This window comes from Anopheles gambiae, chromosome 3, assembly GCF_943734735.2.
Source record: "Anopheles gambiae chromosome 3, idAnoGambNW_F1_1, whole genome shotgun sequence".
In the NCBI taxonomy this organism is placed as follows: Eukaryota; Metazoa; Arthropoda; class Insecta; order Diptera; family Culicidae; genus Anopheles; species Anopheles gambiae.
The window spans coordinates 49,381,912-49,400,603 of record NC_064602.1 but is presented as its reverse complement, the minus strand read 5'-3'; the positions used below and the strand labels follow the sequence as shown (position 1 = coordinate 49,400,603).

The following is an 18,692-nucleotide window of genomic DNA, read 5'->3' as shown; positions in this document are numbered from 1 at the left end:
ACTAAACATGGATGGTCAAACGATTGTCGTACATGGTCGAGGAATAGTTTTTTTTCCTCCTTAAACCACAACCATGTTCACCGCGACCGGGTTATCGTCCCAAATGAAGCCATTTATTTAACGCCATGTTCACGCTTTCCCTTCGATCGCCAGAAAAGGGACGCGGAGCATATCGGCCACTTTCTTCGATACAACCGGCCATAATCTTCGGCTGATCACGTCCATATGAGTAATGAAGGAATGGGATAGGGTTCCATTTCTACCTGTTCCTAGCAATCTGGACCGGCTGTTTATCTACACGCTTGCCATCCGCTGCTGTAGCATCAGCCTGCCAGCGCATCCTCCAATTCCCCAAATGGTGCGCCTTTTCATTAATCCCATCCCTTTGCCGAAGCGATTAGCGACGATATTCGAATAAATTTTGTACGATTTCAAAGGAAATTCAATATTGGGCAGCCAGTATCATAATTTACAGCTATTTTTATCGGTAGAATTAATATGTCCGTCCCATCACCGCATCCGTCCCATTCGAAACCCTGCACCGCGTATCGTCGCCGCCATTGGACTAAGGGCAACTTCGGCGCATCGTTAATCATAGAACCTACAAACAAAACAATGCCAACGAGAGGAGGAAAAAACAACATCGCGCGCAGAGCAGAGTCGTTATGTTGCGTGCGAGCGATACTTCCGATCGGGACCGGATCCCGTGGTGCGTATGGGCGGCTTCAAAACGATGTCAGCCTATGAAAATGATACTTTTTCTACGACCTACGGGAAACCTCGATAGCCATGCGCTGCGTGGCCTGAGTAGGCTGGAGCGTAAAATGACGCACTGCAGCGTACGACCTCCAATTTGTCTTGCAGCAGGAGCGTTGTGTCAGATAGCCAAAAAAAAAAACAGAATAGGAGCACAAGTGTCGAAAGACACCGAAAGAAAAACAACTATCGCTAGAATAAACGAAGCGCGATGGTAAGTTTATCAGCTGGTGTTAATGTTGCTCCCATTTACGGCTGGGGACGTTGTTTTACCGCATATCTCTTAAACAGCGTTCTCACTTGATGCGTCGAGTAGAACATTTTAAAAGCGACGAGAAGCTGTCGTACTATCGATAATTAGCTTATCAACTATTTAATTTGGAGTGGAGCGATACAGATCCTTCAACAGCTTGTCAAAGTTGTTAAAGAGACCCAGCGTTTGGATTGAAAGTTTCTCTTCCTCAGTACAGTTATTTTATATTGCATAATTTTAATGTTTTGACCTTTCAAACGTATTGACCGGATTCTGTATGAATCGATAGACATGGTTACGTGTCGAGCTTAAAGGTATATGAAATAAATTTATTTAATCTGTGAAAATAGTTTTAATGAAAACGCTGTTCATAATTGCAGCACAAAACAAAAAGCAGAGCATTATTAAAAAGAAAACTTGTTATTTTACTATTGATTATGCTGCTGCTAGTTTTATTAGGTAGATTAATTATACATTCTATTACATTCTATTATACATTATACATTCTATTACATTCTATTGCATTAATTATACATTCTAATGTAAAGCATCTTCTGCATGCATGAAATGCATGATAGAACAAATATGTATTCTTTTTTTTTTGTAATTCTCGATTGCAAGCAAGCAATCTTCATGAAAACATGATGTTTGTTGGTAATATGGCATTGCTTTGCTTAAAAAGCAATACAAATTAAAGACTAACAATGAACTAAAGATAAGAATAAAAATGAAGCATAAAATATACTTGAAACACTGTTGAAGAGAAAACAAAAACATCAATTTGAGTTATGTACGATCATACAGGAATCGAAACATGTTCGACCTTGTAGGAAATTGTCTATCTAATGAGGATATTAGTACAAGTCGAGAATCTTCAGAACGACAAAGAACAATGAAGTAGTTTTACTATTTTTTAACGTACTAGTTTTTTAAGTAGAGCATTTGTCAGTTGTCTCGTTCAATTTAAAATCAATGCCATCTGAGCAAACTACAAACATGAGAACTCATGAGATCTGCATTTCTCTGCATATGAAGAAAGCTTATGCTGGGTATGTTGAAATTTTCTTCACATCAAGAAAGCTTACGATGCGTACACAGCTAGGTCCTAGTTTCCGCTCGGTTGCACTTCCGTCGCACAGAATGTACCGGTGCAATCAATGAACAAGGTTGATTAATGCTGTTTGTCAGCGTATAAGCCAGAAGCCAAACAGAAGGAGTCGTTGCTGATGCGGCAATTTACATCGTGCAAAGTTAAAGAATGTTACACCAGCGCGTAATCTGCATCATCATTTGCGCATCAGTCAAGCGCAGCCGGCAGGTTAATGTCGTAAGGCTAGGTTCGCCGGGCCACTGCACACTTACCGCTACCTGAACCTGTACCGAGACTTGTCTTAATTTCATGCTAATAGCATGTGCGATGAACATTCTAATTACGGTGCGCCGATGTGGACGCATTCGAGCAAGGGTGTATTGTGCAAAGAAAGTCGTGGAAATTGGGTTGGCAGGAAGAATGGCTGGGTGTTTGAATCGGCAAGCAACCCAAGAAACCTTCCCGACATCCGCAGTGGGGTAACACGATGTAGTAGACCCGTGCGGCCGACCGGATGAAATAGTGAAGACTGCAACGAAGAAGAACGGACTACTGCAAACGGGTTCTTTACTTTCCCGTGCGTGAGTAAGTGCAGCAGGACTAACCTGGTGCTGGTCAGAAAACCGTAATCAGTCGGATCGTTCCCTAAAAGTGCTCTGCGCACTCGGTCTACCTTCGCCAATCCGTTCATATGACTATTCTTTGCTGTTGAAATCTTTACGGTGTTACCTTTTGCTGTACGCAGCTTTCTTCTCGATCGAGTAAAACCGGGTGCTTCGCAAACGGGGGAAAAGAAACTTCTGGCAGTCCTCACACACACATCGCGATGACGGAATGGGGTCCAAGGAAGGGACGTACGAAGGGGATGTCACACATGCACTTGGAACTGAGCTTTCGAGGGTAAAAGATGCATGGTATGAGGGCAGATGGGATGGGGAGAGGTTCCAGCCACTAATGGTAGTGTTCGTGGACAGGAAGGTGATTGCATTTTCCCGTTCATTGCTCTCGCGGTCATTCGTGTTGTTGGCACATGCACACATGCACACTTTCGATCGATCACTGTGTGTTGGCGTTGGTGTATGCATACGCATCTGCAGAACAGGATTTTATGCCGTCTGCCGATTCGAGTTTTGCAACCCCGGGGAGCGTTCAAGTAAAAATCCCGTTTTGCCAGTGATCTTGTGCTACTTTAGCTCCTTGGGGCAGCGTATGTTTAACCATTTTGCGTTGAACTGAGTGGCTTAAGCCCGGTTGTTTATGAATATGAAAAAATGACAATATTTATTTTTTTCTGTGTCTTTATGTTTCAATCAATCTATTTCATGGATTACTGTTGGATTGGCAATGCTTTCACAATCTATTGTTTCTTATAATTATTATTACTAATAGGGTGCTATGTACAAGATAAAAACGATTAACATTTCGTCTGCTACAGTTTATTAAGTTCGAATAATCATACTCCATACTACTTCAAATCTTGTTTTTTTAATTGGAAAAATGTGTTTTATTATTTGGTAATTTATTTGGTAATTTTCACATCCGTTGTTTAATACCCATAAAAGCTTTCGTGGGAGTTTCAAGCATGCATAAACTTTCATTACCTTTTCCGTTTTTTCAGCACAAATCAAAGATTAATGAAATTGCAACCAAATATGCGCGTAGCAAAATTCAACTTCAAGTCAACGGTAGTGATTCTTGGAACATACTTTATCTAACTGCGCATAGCAGCTATTTATAAAAAAAGCCGTTTTGAATGATCGTCGTTCATCCAGCGGAAGAAAATCGTTGATCCTATGCGACTCCGACACTAGGGAAAGCACAATTTCAGTTTTGTTTAAATGTCAATAGTATCGTCCACATTACTTTAGCTCACTTGCAAAATACACCGCAGTTAGAATGTTTTCAGCCCTGAAAACAATACCTTTTCTTCGTTTTACCAACCCCGATTCCTTTCAGATCAAATATGCTAGATTTGGATGAATTTGACCGTTCTGTAGCGTCGCTAGTGTAGTAGTGTGTGTAAAAGGTGTTCCAACCCTGGCTGCTGCAGCATATGCTGCACCTTTGCCTGATCGCTGCACACCTTAAAGGTGCGCGTTCTCTCGTCCGTTGTGTGTGTGTGTGAGAGAGAAAGAGAGCTAGGTAGATAAATCGCAGGGATCGTGCAGAGCACCGGTTGCGCTGTTGCCGCATTTACAGGCATTGGTGCATTGGTGTGAGTTTAATCTCCCCTTCATATCGAGCACACCGTCGCGAACGTGTGAGCAGTGGTTGCCGCGCTTCGCATTGCGCCTGCTGTCTCGGTTGCTCTAACGCACGCAGTACGACAGTGTGCGAGTGTTTGTGAGCAAATCAACGGCAAGCGACTTACGCGGCGGCAGATGCGTTGGGCCTGCTGGAACGCGCGTGTTGTTTGAAAGAGTGGGTTTCGGAGGAACGACGTCGTCCGTGTGTCGCTGCTGTCGAAGCGGTTTTGCCATAGCCGTGTGTGTTACCCTAGCAACCTGGGTTGGAGGTGTGCGCAGAGAAGCAAAAGAAATTCTAGTGAATCGCAACGATCTCCTCCGGTGTTTGTAGGATCTGGCCAATATTTTCAATAGTTAAAACGGATCCGAATCCAACGGAGGTCGGACCGTGATCGTGGCCTCTGACAAAATTCCGTTATCACGGAGCGTGAGTGTTAAAATGTGTGCCGTGTGGTTTTTGTGCGTCGGCTGAACAGAGTGAAACAATTTTGATTACTTTTCGGGTTACTGGAGCAATGAAAACAACGCGAATCAATGTGTAGCAAAAGGCAAAAAGTGAGTGCGCAAGATTGAAACAAAAAGATCACAATCAGCAATCTTTGTATCGGTAGCGGGAAAGGAAAGAAATGTGTATGCTAATTGGTCGAGGCACGGTTATTTAATTATCTGCACCGGTGGTAATTAATCAGTGGAAAACACAACAAACTGCACGCAGCCGCCGCAGCCGCCACCGCCGGCTCCTCACTCGAGCATTTTCGATCGAGCACCGGATGAGCAACAACCGCCAGCAGAAGAAGAAAGCAGATACAAAGCAAAAGTGATCCAATCTTCAGCGGGCAGTGAGTGAGTATTTCACCAGTGTGAGAGCGAGAAGTCTCAAAGCAACCACGAATTGATGCAAAATAGCAACAGCTCGAATGAAATAGCAACAGCAAATTCAAGGCTCCGATAGTATCACGACGGCGGTAGCTACCGAAAAGAAGTCGTGGTTGGGGTTGTGTAAAATTAACTCACGGAGCGGCAGTGCCTACATTGATAGTGTTTGCAAACCTGTGCTTTAACGTGTGATGATCAAGATCGTTCGTTTTTTACCATCAGCATAAACAAAACATGTTCTCAATCTAACGAGATACGCGTTTTGTGTGAAGCGAAACACCTGAGGCAACGAAAAGTAGCAGGAAGAAACAAAGTGTTGTTTGTTCAATTGAAAAGTAAAATTGCGTGTGATCCTGCGTAGTGATCGATTCATTCAATGCGGCAGTGTGTGAGGTAACGGTGGTAGTTGCTGTATTTGTTGTTGTTGTTATTTTGGCAATTCGTGTTTAAAGTGTTCCATTACTGCTGCCGGCAGCTCTGCAAAACAACACAGGTGGGGTTGGTTCTCAAATTTCATCGTTTGGCGCAGTGTGATGGTGATTGTGTGGTGATGATGATGAGGTTGTGCAACGACACTACTCTTGGGTGTGATCGTGTTGCTTAGAGTGGCACTTGCGCGAGACAAAATTTCCCGCATTTTGAACGGTGTGTGTTAATCATGACGATATAAATTCCGCCCGGCCATTAAAACAGCTTGCGAGTTTGCAGTGCGGCAGTGTGACACGAGTTGCTGACTCAGGAACAAAAAACGTTCATCGAAGATCCCGATATCCAGTTGAGATTGCAATCGAACTCCGTTGCGCATCGACGTGGTTCGAGTTTCGCGTCGACTTTTCGAAATGACTACGAGGATGGCTTTAACAGGCACCAAACCAACGAAAAATGTTGTCTGCCGAACGCTTGCAGGTATGTAAACACGTGTTAAACTTTTCAGGTTCACCATCAACCCAGAATCAGCCTAAAGACAAACATCCATTGAATTTATAAACGACAAAAAATGTGGAATATCCGAGAACAGACGAATATAATTTTTTATCCGAGAATTATTTCTACATCCCTCAAAGGTCCGGTGTAAACATGGTTTCGAAAGGGAGCAAGCTAGATGCCGGGCTGTCGTGCCCGCAACAATGCCGCCATGGTCACGAGTTTTAACGGTCGTCGAAAGAAAACGGCATTTGAACGGGGGATTAAATGTGTACTGAGTAAAAAAACACGATCCCCTCCAACAGCTGATTTCACCAAACGGTTGTTATATGCTCGAGTCGAAAAATGTACCTTTTACGCACACTAGCCAACGCGAACAAGCACACACTGGCATGAGGCGAAGTTTAGTAGCCTTTGTTTCGCTACCACGTGCCTTCCTTTCCGTGACTGTTAGGGGTAGTGGGGTGTACGATCCAGCCAAGATCTTGAAGTGATCGCGTTATTCCATTTCTTGCAACTGTTTCAACCCCACTCCTTTCATTCCCCCCGACGGAACACGAAACGATCGGCTTTTGGAGGCTTGTGCTTTGGCAGAAATACAAAATGACAAAGCGGGTGAATAATATGGCGTTGCGCACCACACTCAGCCGGGTGACGGTTGGCTCGCATTTGTTTGGGTGCTTTTTATGTTTTCGCTTTTAAATCGACTGGTGTGATGAGGGATGGGGTGGTGGCGTTGGGATGTGGGTTGCGGCATGCAAACCTGCTCACGTAGCGAAACTTGTTGAGCCTAGTTAGGGTGGCCGAGAGTGGCAGTGGCTATTTTTATTGTGCCTTTAAGTGCCTTTCAGTTGGCGTTAAGTTAAAGGTAACTACTCGCAACCGGGTAGGTGTACTTTGGGGTAAAGTTTGTTACGTTGGCTTAAGTGCAATTATTGCTTCCGAACGGATCCCCATTATGGAAGCCTAATTTTGCCTGATGCCTAATGAGTCTAGTTTATTACGACGAAATCCTTTTTGCAATCAACGAAATAAACACATACAGCAAAGGGGATATTCCACTGCTTTGAAGCAATTTTTTTATAGTTGGCGATGAACAAAAGGCCCATCTACTCAACTGTAATGTGAGGTAAATGGCAGTTAAACATTCGAATTGAGCAACTTTTCATTTTGACTTAAAAGGGATATGATCCCACCATGGACCATGGACCAAGCTTAACTCCAATGTGAGGTATCTAAACACTACAGGCAGCTGTAGAATAAGGCGTATAAGATCGGATGACTAAATACCTGCGAACCGACCATATGCATGAAAGAAAAGAAGTACTGAGGTGTATAAAAATGCATGAGCACGAAAAACGAAAAACGAAAATGAGTAGAAAAAATCGCACTGCTGGCTGACCACAAAACCTAGATAAAAATCGTCGACTCAAGCAAAACTGTAAAACGGTGGAGGACACCACTGCTGGGGTGGGTAACAGAAAGGGTTGTCCCGTTGGTGGTTGGTATGTTGCTATCAACGGCATTGGAGCAACAGAGAGCGGTTGTTTCTTCTGTTGCAACAAACTCCTCGGGGGCCCTTATAAATATTAAACCCACAACCGTGTGTTCGCTCCACCCTTTTGCTGCGTTGGATAAATCTTGCTGGAAAAGTTAAAAAAAAAAAAATGTCTGCCGTGTGCCCGCCAGTTATCAAGGCATTATTTAATGCTTGCTGCGCGCGGGATCACATGATTTTTGTGGCTAGAAAACATTAAACGATCGCTCACCGGTGTAGTAGTACACCAGTTTGACGAGGATGGTTCATCAAAGCGTAAATTGTAAACGAGTTGCCAACCCACGGAAATCCGTTGGTTCCCCCACCTCGTGGTTTGGCTTTCAGCTGAAGGGGTCTGGTCGATAAAGCCGGTGCACTCGGCGGAGCGCCACGTTTCAAAATTCCCCAAAGGGGGAAATTGTCAATAACTTATAAATAAATGTATACCGAATGATTAGCAACAGACATGTTTATGTAAGGCGCGCTCTGCTGTTGTCGGTTGGATAGAAATCTTCGTGGCATGTGCGACATCTGTGGGTTTCGTTTCGCGCAGGTGGATAGCTGCAATTTTGTTCGTTTACCTGGTGGAAGAAATGTTTCATGTGCACCACCACCACCATCAACAAGGTTTGTGAGGGTCGTAATATGTGGGACCTTGGGAACCATCATTTGGTTCGTATAGTGAAAGTGTATGTTGCCTTGACAGTAGTGCGTATACAATGCAAGGTGCAGCTTGAGGCAGTTGCTCAAGGACGGCAAACATTTGCAGGCCAATAAGCAAGTTTTGGGCAGGCTATTTGTCGTCTAGTACCTGCCACCGAAAATTCGTTACCAACCTGGGGCAAACGTTTTCAGCGTAAATTTGTTAAGCCGTCTATTTATGATGGTAGTAACATGCAAGACTGTGACTGTGTAACGTTATCGTTTCTAGAGACTTTTCTGCCACAAAATAAATCCCCACATGAATCGGCTTAAAGCTATGAAAATTTACATAACGCTACGCCGTTCAGCCAATGAACTTCTAATTGTTGTGCTGTGTTTTAAAGCTTTTTGTTTTTGATCTCGATGGAATCGTGTTTATGTGACGTTGATCATAAAAAATCCTGTAAAGCTTAGAATGGAACTATACCGCATATATGTGTAGTTGCTGTGGCAACACAGGATTGAGGATCGTTAAAGCTCCAAAATATTGTTAAGCGATTAGTATGATAATTTTGGCTAGTCCCCCGCCATGTTTGATCATAGAAAAAAGTGACTGCTCAGGGTTAAATTGCAGAAGAATGAGTAGGCAGGCGAGATGGAACTTGATCTTCAACCGCCGTGGCGGGGCGGACCGGTTTGAGAGGCATGATTCTATCGAAGCAGTACATTAATTTTACGCATTCCTTGTGTCGCTGAACCGGTTTGATCAGCTTACCACAGCTCGTCTACACGCACACTGAACGGCCATTGAGGCGTACTCTAATGAGCATATGCCCGGGGGAGGGGACGCCTAAGCATGCGAATGGAGAATAATGGAAAAGATCGATGGTGCGGGTTGTGGTAGTATCAGAGATGTGAAGGAGGTTGTTTTTACATTTAGCAACCCTTTATGATAAATACGTTTCTTATGTTTCCTTTTGCCATCACTGATCGGTCGGTTGATCGATTTGCTCACGCAATTTTACCTTCGAACCGCGCATCTTAAACATCAAATGCGTGATATTTCACGCATTTAATAAGAAGGGTAAAGGTAAATGTGAAAACATTCCCATAATTTCGACCTGTACAGTGCAAACGATGCCCATGTGCACATGAAGTTGGCGGTTAGCAAGCTGTTGCTGTTTCTTCAAGAGTGGTACTTAAGACGCTTTAGCATACAGTGCCACAATCGGTAAATCGTACAAAAATAAACTGATCAGTTTTCTGTCATTGCGTTGTTGAGTTCTTGGCGGTTGTGGGTTCTTGGAATAAATAAGGATGTATTTAGACTACCAGAAGAATAAAAAACTATACCATTTCATACTTAAGACAGTTCACTTCGCTGTTGGCCTGTTGTGGGTTTATACGGTGTTTCGCATGAACTACTGTACGTGGCAGAAGCAGCCACATATGGACAGAAATAGGCGAATGTTTCCTTCAAACTATCCATTGAAATGTTTAGAATGACGTACGATTTCTATGCAATCATGCTTGTTGATGATAGTTTTGTGCGCTGTGCCTGCCAAATCGATGAGGTTTGAACACGCTGGCAAAAGAAGAAGAAAAAAAAATGCCACTGGGAACAATAAAAAAAGCTTTTTTAAAGAAATACCTGTATAACGCTTGTTGCTAGTGAACCAACCGCTCAAAGGTACGATACCAGAGGGATGGGTTTGAGTTTTTTGTTCCTTCAAGCATGGGTATGCTAGCAAGAAATTCGATACTCGAGAAACAACGCTTACCGTCCCTCTCCGATTAACCTTTTGTTCCACCTCTCTCCGGGGGAGGTCAAAAGAGCTCATCACACAATAGCGCACGTCTTCGTAAGCAGCGCAGAGTTCATAAATTTGAGTTCGCTTCCTTTGCTCTTTGTTGCATCTCGGTGTCCTCTCTCTCAAGAGCAATTAAATTGGCATGCATGCACACGGCTTCGACTCGCTGGTGGTAATAGGAAGGTCGTGTGAAGTTTCGTTCTTCATTTAATTAAATTAAAAGTAAAGGATGTGTAATGGAGAGGCTAAGGATCGCCTGAAACATGAAACACACTGCACAGAGCGAGAGTGCAGATGATGGTTTTTTTCTGAAGCGTATTTTTCACATTTTGACAAAAGCAATTCAAAGATTGCTTTTGCGAGACTCTCAATTCATGTCATAAAAAGTGCACCTTTCCGTTTGCACAGATTTCCACATGAAGTGCAGGAATGCAGGTAGTGTGATTTATGAGACTGCTGTTACTGCAGCTCCCCAGTTTTACGATGACAGCAGGTTAGCACGGAATGAAATGAAACAAAATGTTTGTAATTAAATTTTAAAGTATCCTTTGTTGCTGTAGCTGTGTAATCGTGCCGAAAGGCAGAAACACTGGCCGCAGAATCGCCGTCGGACGAACTGCTCGCTCTGAATGGCTTCGACGTAATTGATGTTGCATGGCTGCTGCTTCGAGGTTCACTCTCTCAGATTCGAGATTGGAAAATTAAACGTTTTGGTCTTTGGTTGCCAAAGTGCAGTAAGCGAAGGAATTGCTAAGCGCATCCGGTGTCTGCAGCAAGTGCGCGGCGCGGTGAGTTTTCCTCTTACACAGGCTGATGTTATTCCCAGGCATCATTGCACTGTATTGGAATTGGACTGATTCGAAACATGCACCTCCTCTTAAACGGTTCCGTTGGTGCTGCTGCTGCTATCGCTGCAGTGCACGAACATGAAACACACGCATTCAACAACTGTTGTGTTTGATTCTGGAGGGGTTTGTGTGCATGTTTTTTTTTCATTCTGTTCTCTTCCCATCGCACACACATGCACAGAAACATAACGATTTAGGACTATCGAAAAACGCCCCACAAGGCTCAGGATTCAGGACCGGAAAAGGTGCAAAAATGGGATTTTTTAAAGCGATGTGAGGAACATACCAGGTAAAGAATGAAAGGGAAAAAAGACAAACTCAAAGCAAAACTTTGCTTCAGTTCCAATGCATAGGAATTGGAGAACGCTGCACTTTTTCAAATACATGATGAATCAAACGTGACCAAAGGGATACCTCTCAAAATATGGATACAAGCTAAACAGTGTGATGCTGAGAAACCGAAAAAATGCAGGTATAAATGAAAGGTAGTAATGACGGAAACATCTCATCTCTACATCTCTACCTTAAACCATCTTTTTCGGTGGCGTTGATGTTGGCTTTTAGGGCGGTTTAGGTGCGATCCTTGGCTCGGAAAAGATTCTTGGACGCTCTCTTGTTGGTGAAGGTAATTATCGTACCTACTCTTTTGTTTCTTGTGTGATGTTTTTTTTTCCTGCGTTTTGAGAGGAACCAATGATACAATGCAGCGTTTCAAAACATCTATCGCGAGGGCAGGAATTCAAAGGCAGGTTCGAGGAGACTGCGGCCCTACGGAACGTGTACAAAAAAGGGAGTAAAGTAATAAAATCTATAATAACATTTAATAACGGAGAAGAATCGGTTCAGTCTGGCCATGTTATGCCGACGCTGTGGCAAATCGCGTTTTCAAACGATCGTTATTCGAGCGCACAAGCTATACAACCGTATGGAGCTTTATTGCGAAGGTGCTTACACTACGTGAGATTATTGCAAATAATGCATGGCCCACACTTGGAATAATCATCGATAAAGACGGCAACACAGCATCCCAATGACATGACTCAAAAGGGTTGACGAATAGTACATGGGGTTAGCATCAATGACAAGAAAGAGGGTCTTTGTGTAGCGGCGTGGAGCATCGCACGATGTGTACGTTGAGCAATTTGTAAATATAAGACAATGGAAGCTAGCATCGAGGGAATACGCGATTTGAAAAACTTACTACACGATAGAAAGATCTCAATGTAGTTCGACTCAAGTTGTCCGCGTTTTTGTCTGGTGACGTCTTCACCGTATGCTTTTGGCACAAAGACAAAGGTTTGACTTGCATCCTTCCGGTTGAAATAATGATTAACATGCCAGCTGACGGTTTCACTGCAGCAGCAACCCTTCCAAGGCAGGAAAGGCAGTCGCCCATTAGTGCAATATGCGCATCGTCAAAATGTATCGTTACAAATGTATAAACACAAATCGTCTTTCGTAACGATTCACCAAGATTGCAGCTACGGTGCAAATAGATGCGGAATGGAGGAAGTTTGCGGTTTATTTGTGTGCCGGTCTAGTGCTGGGGCTGGGCATTGAATTGAACTGTTTGTGTTTCCACCCGAAGCGCGAGAAGAGCTTCGAGACGTCCTCGTATCGCACACGGTCGTCGGTCGTAGTCGTCGTTGTTGTTGTTGCTATATTAGCATTGCTGTCCCCATGAGTCATGAAAATCGGCCGTATTTTGCTGCCTTGGCATCGGGTCAAATGGCACACACCACCACACTGAGGTGACATATCGATGAGAAGCGGGTCTGATGATGGATGAAGACAGAGCGCAAACTTACCGCCGATGGTTTTGCCTTCCGTAGGATAATTCCCCTTTACCAGGCAATTAGCAAAGGCAGCATTGCATGCGTGTTGCGATCAATTGCGATTATCAATGTGCTGTGTGTGTGTGTGTGATTGTTTGGTGGTTTTGCGCTGATGATCGTGGCAATCGATGGGCTTGTTTGTATAATTCCGATGCGATAGGCATTTACTGCTGCGCCTGTTTTGCTTGATTGGGCAGCTGTTTGTAGCTTTTGGAATTGCAACATTCACTGGATGATTGAATGTGGCAACGTCTGATCGGTAAGGTGTGCTTTCACACCGGGGTTTCGGTTCAACTGTTAAACTTAGAGGCAATTACGATGGAAGCATTGTTTGGTTAACTTCAACCACGATTGTCTACCGCCTTGTTGACCGAATGCTTAACAATTAGGTAGGATTAATATCAGTTTTTTGTTTTGATATTTTGGTTAGAAATAAAAAATGAAGGTAATTTTCGGTTCCGTTCTATTGTGGATAAGTTGAATCTTTCGTATGGGTTTAAATATGTGATGGGGGTTTGGATCTCTCATTTCACGCTTTCAAACCACCAAAGTGAGCCTTTTATTTGATTGTGGGTGATGTAATGTCGAAAGAAAAAATAAATGAATGAGTAAATTAAACGTACAAAGGATCATAGCTGGTCGTCGAAATGGGTTGTACATATTGCCACTAAACAATCAATCCATAACAGTCGACAGATTGGGATTTATTATTACCTCAGTCACATAATCCGTGCGCAGCGAAGCAGCATACGTACGCTCCTATCGGAATCATTCCAGAGCGTGTGGTGGTACAGAATCATATGTAGTATTGCAGGAGAGCGTATCTCGGGTGCCAAGTGGTGCTAGTGATATGGTGATCAATAAATTTTCATATTTGTAAAAGCCCTGATTGGGCTTTTCTGTGCCATCCTTGCCAGTCTGCTGCGAGCACGGGGTTGTGTAATGGAGAGGATGGAAAGACGGAAGCTACCATTTGCATATTGCAAATTTATTAATAAACGGATTTTAATACTAATGCAAATGCAGCGGAGGAGACGGTGAGCTGTCTTGTCTTATTCATCGTAAGTCGGAATCCTCTTTCGTTGGTTCTTTCCAGAGACGAAGTGAACTGTCGATGCAAGAAGCCTGCTGGAAGGCGACACTGAAGTATGGTTTTCCCCGAGGACCGATTTTACCCTTGTCCGTCGCGCGTCGTCGAGACACATTCATTGGCGGTGCATACCCACTCGCACAGATTCATACACTAATACTTACATAGCAGCGTTGCCGTATTAAATATGACGGTCGCATTCGAATGTACCGCCGCTGGGGAACAACCGGTTTTAACTCACAGACTCCCTGACTTCTTGACACATCCAATCCATACCCTTTCTCTCTCTCTCTGTCGCTTGATGTGCTGCGGGTTGCTTGGCGATCGTGCTTTGTCCTCTCCCGATGCATGGGCAAGGGAGTAGTCGGATTTGCACCATCGGTTGGCTGTATGCAACGCAGCGTCGAATGCGAACGCTGCCACAAAGAGAGAACAGTGACGCACATGTGCAGTGGGGAAGAACGGGGTTTGAAGTGTCATTTAGCGAACGTCGTCTTGCCTCGACGCTTGGCACTGCTTGTGCGCGCATATCTCGTGCTCGTTCATTTGGGTGAGTGCACGGCTGCATCCTAAGCTGGATATTGAAAGCGGCTTATAAGTACATTTTACCGGTTAGCCAATCCTTTCTGGTGGAAACATATTTCCCGTCGTTTTATAACTAAAAGTCGACAGAGCAGCGATTCGCAAGTACACCACGGATCCGAACGTCGGATATGTATGGAGAGCTCGCTCATCGTCTGGCAAGGGAGCGCGGATCGAGAAATTCCACTCGGAGGTTATGTACTAGCGAGGATTTGTGGCGTTTGCTTCCTAATTCTGGGTGCCATGGCATTCATGGTGTGGCGATGGTGAAGGTGAACACGGGTCAAAAGCAGCGCGAGGGTGACATTTTTGGGGATGAATTTCATTTATACGTTTGAGTGGTTCTTGAATTTGTTTGTTCCCTCAAGCTCGCTTTGCTTCGCCCGTCGGTAAAGCTATGATGGGGGAGTTATGATGTGGAAGTCGCAAAGTTCTTCCAAATGAACTGCCTTATCGGGGCAAAAGTAGGGAATGGATCAAAAGGATGGGATTGGCGAAGATGAGTTAAAATGGCTTTGTCGGAAGCGCATTAATTCGGCCGGCCGGGTGCTTGGCGCTCTTATAAATAATGAAAGCCAAAATTCTATCTTCCCCTCGCCGTTTGTGCTTTCCTGTGCGTAATAATAGCAGAAAATGATATTTTGCAAATCTGCCCTTCTAGAAAGGGCACAAGTCCGGCCAGCAAAGCAGGTTCGTTGGGATGTTAAATAATGGTCGCTCGTAAGCGGAAAACTCGCGTCGCCCATAGTTGAATGTAAGAAGAAAGCTTTCCGTTCCGGGTGTTTTTGGGACGAACTCTTGGACGACTACGACTACTTCGGCTGGGTGTGCCGAATAAAAACCATAAAGCAAAAAAAAAGTAAACTCCCTTCATAATGGTTGGGTGAAAGTTGAAACACCAATAATCGGCGGTCCGGGGCAGATTTATGAACCTTTCCTCTCTATCTCAATACGCACGGCTTCCCGATGTTTGCTCGCGCATGTATACATGTGTGGTGAAACGGAAGAGGAACTAAGAAAGTCTTCGAAAAAGTGTCTCCAACGGCAAAACTCGTCACGTCGGCTGCGCGATCATCATCATCATGATGAACTTCATAACTGATCAATCACGGCAGGTCTTGCTGTGCCTACTACGTAGCCTTTGCCGGAAGCGCCGGGCCGGGGTTTGGTGAAAAAGTTTTTCCGTTCCAGAAGTTTTTAGCCACGGTCGTGAACTACAAGACAGACACCAATGTGGGGCTGTACACATAAAGGTGAAAGTGTCTTTTATACGATACCGGTAGCCACATACGAGTAAATGTGAGAATGTGAGTGCACGTGTGGTACATTTTTTGTTCGCTACTATTCCACTGGAAAATTTCCAAGGGAAAGCGACGCCGACTATCACTGTGACGATGGCGACAACGATTGCTACAACAGCGCCCGTGAGTGTGTTTAAAAGGAACAAGCTTTCCTTTTAGCATTGCCCTGATGAAGCTATTAAGTGAATTAGTCAACCGCTGGGCATGTGTGGCTTAGGTAATTGGTACGCAATGATTGAAGTTGGAGGAAAACGAGATCAAAATTTCATTTGTTCCGTTTTAAAAAAAGACAGTTTGCTCAAATGAGGCTAATCGTTTGCACAACTAATTTTATACACTAAGTTTTTATTTGAGGTTAAAAAACTAGAACAATATAAAATTTCACGGTCGCTCATAACTGGTAAGTTAGGTGAGTTAGTTAGTGCTAGGCTTATGAGAATCGGCAGTCATTCACCAACTGCAGGTACTAGAGACTAGAGGAATATCAGTCTGTCGGCCGTTGTTATGCTTTTTGTATAAATATACGTCTTCCGTAAGCCGTATCGCTTCAAGGATGTTGGTGATGTTGGTTAGATGCATATAAAACTGCATGGTCATCATGGTACGAACGGACTTTTTAAAATTAAAGAGTTGGTAAATCATTTTTGGCAGCGCAAAAAAAAAAGTCAAGGTTGATAACGTTTTGAAGGCACACCCTTTGGCGTCGGTAACACAGGCTGGATGCTTTTGGTAGCTCTATACCTTTTGCTTAATTTTCGTCTTTGTGATTTTGTTTCACATGGTAGGAATTGTACTTGTATGTAGGTTTACCCACCACGTATAGAATGTGTTTAGTTTTAGTATTCAAGCACGAAGACTGATCAAATTCAGAAACATATGAAAATGGGAGATTATACGTTTGAATCATCTTCCTGAAATATTAAAGGAAATGTAAAAGCAGAATAATAACACGAAAGTAAAACGGTAGCAAATTAGTATGCTGGTTTCAATTTTTTTTGCGAAAAAGTCTCGATTGAGATTCGAAGCATCAGGGGTGCCTAGTTGATCAAAGTTTTTCGTTTAAATGTCTATCATTGTTGTGCCTGACACACTGTGGCGAGCCAAACGGGGCTTAAATCAAGCGTCCTAATGTATAATTTTTTGGTAGATTTTTTTATGCAGGTTGAGGATGATGGGTAAAATGTGTATGAGACCAGCAGCTGACAGCAGGAACTCTGTTTGCCTTGGCCGATGAAGCTAGGTTTTATATTCATAATGAAGATTCCCAAATGACGGCATTTGCGAAGGACAGAACGATTGTGCTTTTATTTTTTCCAATTCTTTGAAATCCAGCCCAACCACTTGATAAGAATCTGTCGGTTGGCGATCGCCATATGGTAGTCTGAAGTCGTGTATTTGCGGTTGCTTTTTGGCAGGACTGAATGTTTTATTTTAAATGCTTGGTGTGCCGTTTTTTCGATCGTTGAATGCAGCTTCAGCAGTCGTAAAGCGAGATCAAATCACACCTGTTGTCTACTGCGTAGCCTGCAGCTTTGGGGCTGTGTGGAGAAGCATGAGGTAAAACCTTCGAGTTTTTCGGGTTGATCGGGAGTTTGTGGTGAAAAGCAAGCCGGGTTTCCTTCCATTTCATCACACAACATGTTCCTAATTATACGGAGGCTCGGGAAGGTGCAATCTCGAGCGCTTGTCAGGTGATGGTTTTTTTTTGGACAATCGTTCCGTGTTGGTTTGAAACAGAAAGTGCAGATGCGCTACCGCGTATGGTTTCAGCGCTCGAGAGAGAAGGAGCTCCAATAATGATGGGTTGTGGAGCAATTACTGGTTGAACTGTGCGGCAAAGAAAAAGCCGATGAGGGTTGCATCTTTTTGTGGTAATCTCCAAGACGCTGCTATTAAAAGGCAATTTGGTAGAAAAGTGAAATGAATGTTCGTGATCGTGCATTGAATCGCTCATAGCCCTTTTGTGGGCAAGGTTATTAAAGAATAACATAATTTGCTATGGAACCTGTTCTATGGTGCTGTAAAAGTTAATATATTTTCTTTAGAACATGAACACACTCTTTTGCATTGTTTGATGATAATGCTTGTTCTTTGATCTGTTGCTGTGGTGTGACATTTGGCAGGGATTTTATTTGAGGATTTCTTTGTTTACTAAATCGTAAACACATTTCAAGGGATAATAATTGTATCGAAAGACGTAGCCTCTGTTTGGAATCTTTCCTGCGCAAGCAATAGTGTGCCACCTTTCAGTTCTATTAGCAGAGCTTCGCGCTCCAGGGCAAGAGCTTTTCACTCCCTGCATATATTTTGTCGTGTGGATTGGTTCGGGTTTTCTACGGCAGGCTAGAGCTATAAAACAAACTAATTTGCCTAAAATAACAATAAAATTGATTATCGGGGACATACTTTCGGTCCGGCTAACGAGCGAACGAGGGATCGAACATTTTAACCGCCAACTGCTACTTTCTGTGAAGCGGACTAACGAAGCGAAGAAAAAGAAAAAAAAAACGAAATGATCCCTCCCGGAGTTGGAGTTCAAAATCTGGACGCCTAAATCTCGACCCTCCCGCTGACTATAATGGGCAACGGATAACGAGCTCCGGACCAAGCTACGTTTGGAGTTAGTAAGGCTAGCTTTGCCACGTATGTGCGACAACTTGATTTGGACGCGTTCTTTACAGTGGTTGAACTGTGGATCGAGCGACATGCCACAAACCATGGCTACACTGTCTGTACGTTAGGTGTCTTCCCTGAGATGACCGTATGCAGATAGTCGTTGTTTGACAAGAACCCTCCACGAAAACGAAACAACGGAAACAGAGTTTAAGCGGGTTCAAAATGTTTCTCCATTTCGGTGGCATGGTGACACTGCCGTAGTCTAGCATCCGGAGACAAAACGCG

The 18,692-nt window shown here is 43.7% G+C and overlaps 1 protein-coding gene across 1 annotated transcript in view; it reads left to right on the top strand.

Moving 5' to 3' along the window:
- Positions 1 to 4,483: 4,483 nt before the first annotated feature.
- LOC1279606 (hemicentin-1) overlaps positions 4,484 to 18,692 on the top strand; it is a 67,024-nt gene continuing 52,815 nt past the window's right edge. Inside the window, exon 1 of the mRNA XM_061654348.1 lies at positions 4,484 to 6,127. Within this exon, the coding sequence (XP_061510332.1) occupies positions 6,061 to 6,127 (67 nt within the window). The 5' untranslated portion in view covers positions 4,484 to 6,060. The remainder of the gene's footprint in view (positions 6,128 to 18,692) is intronic.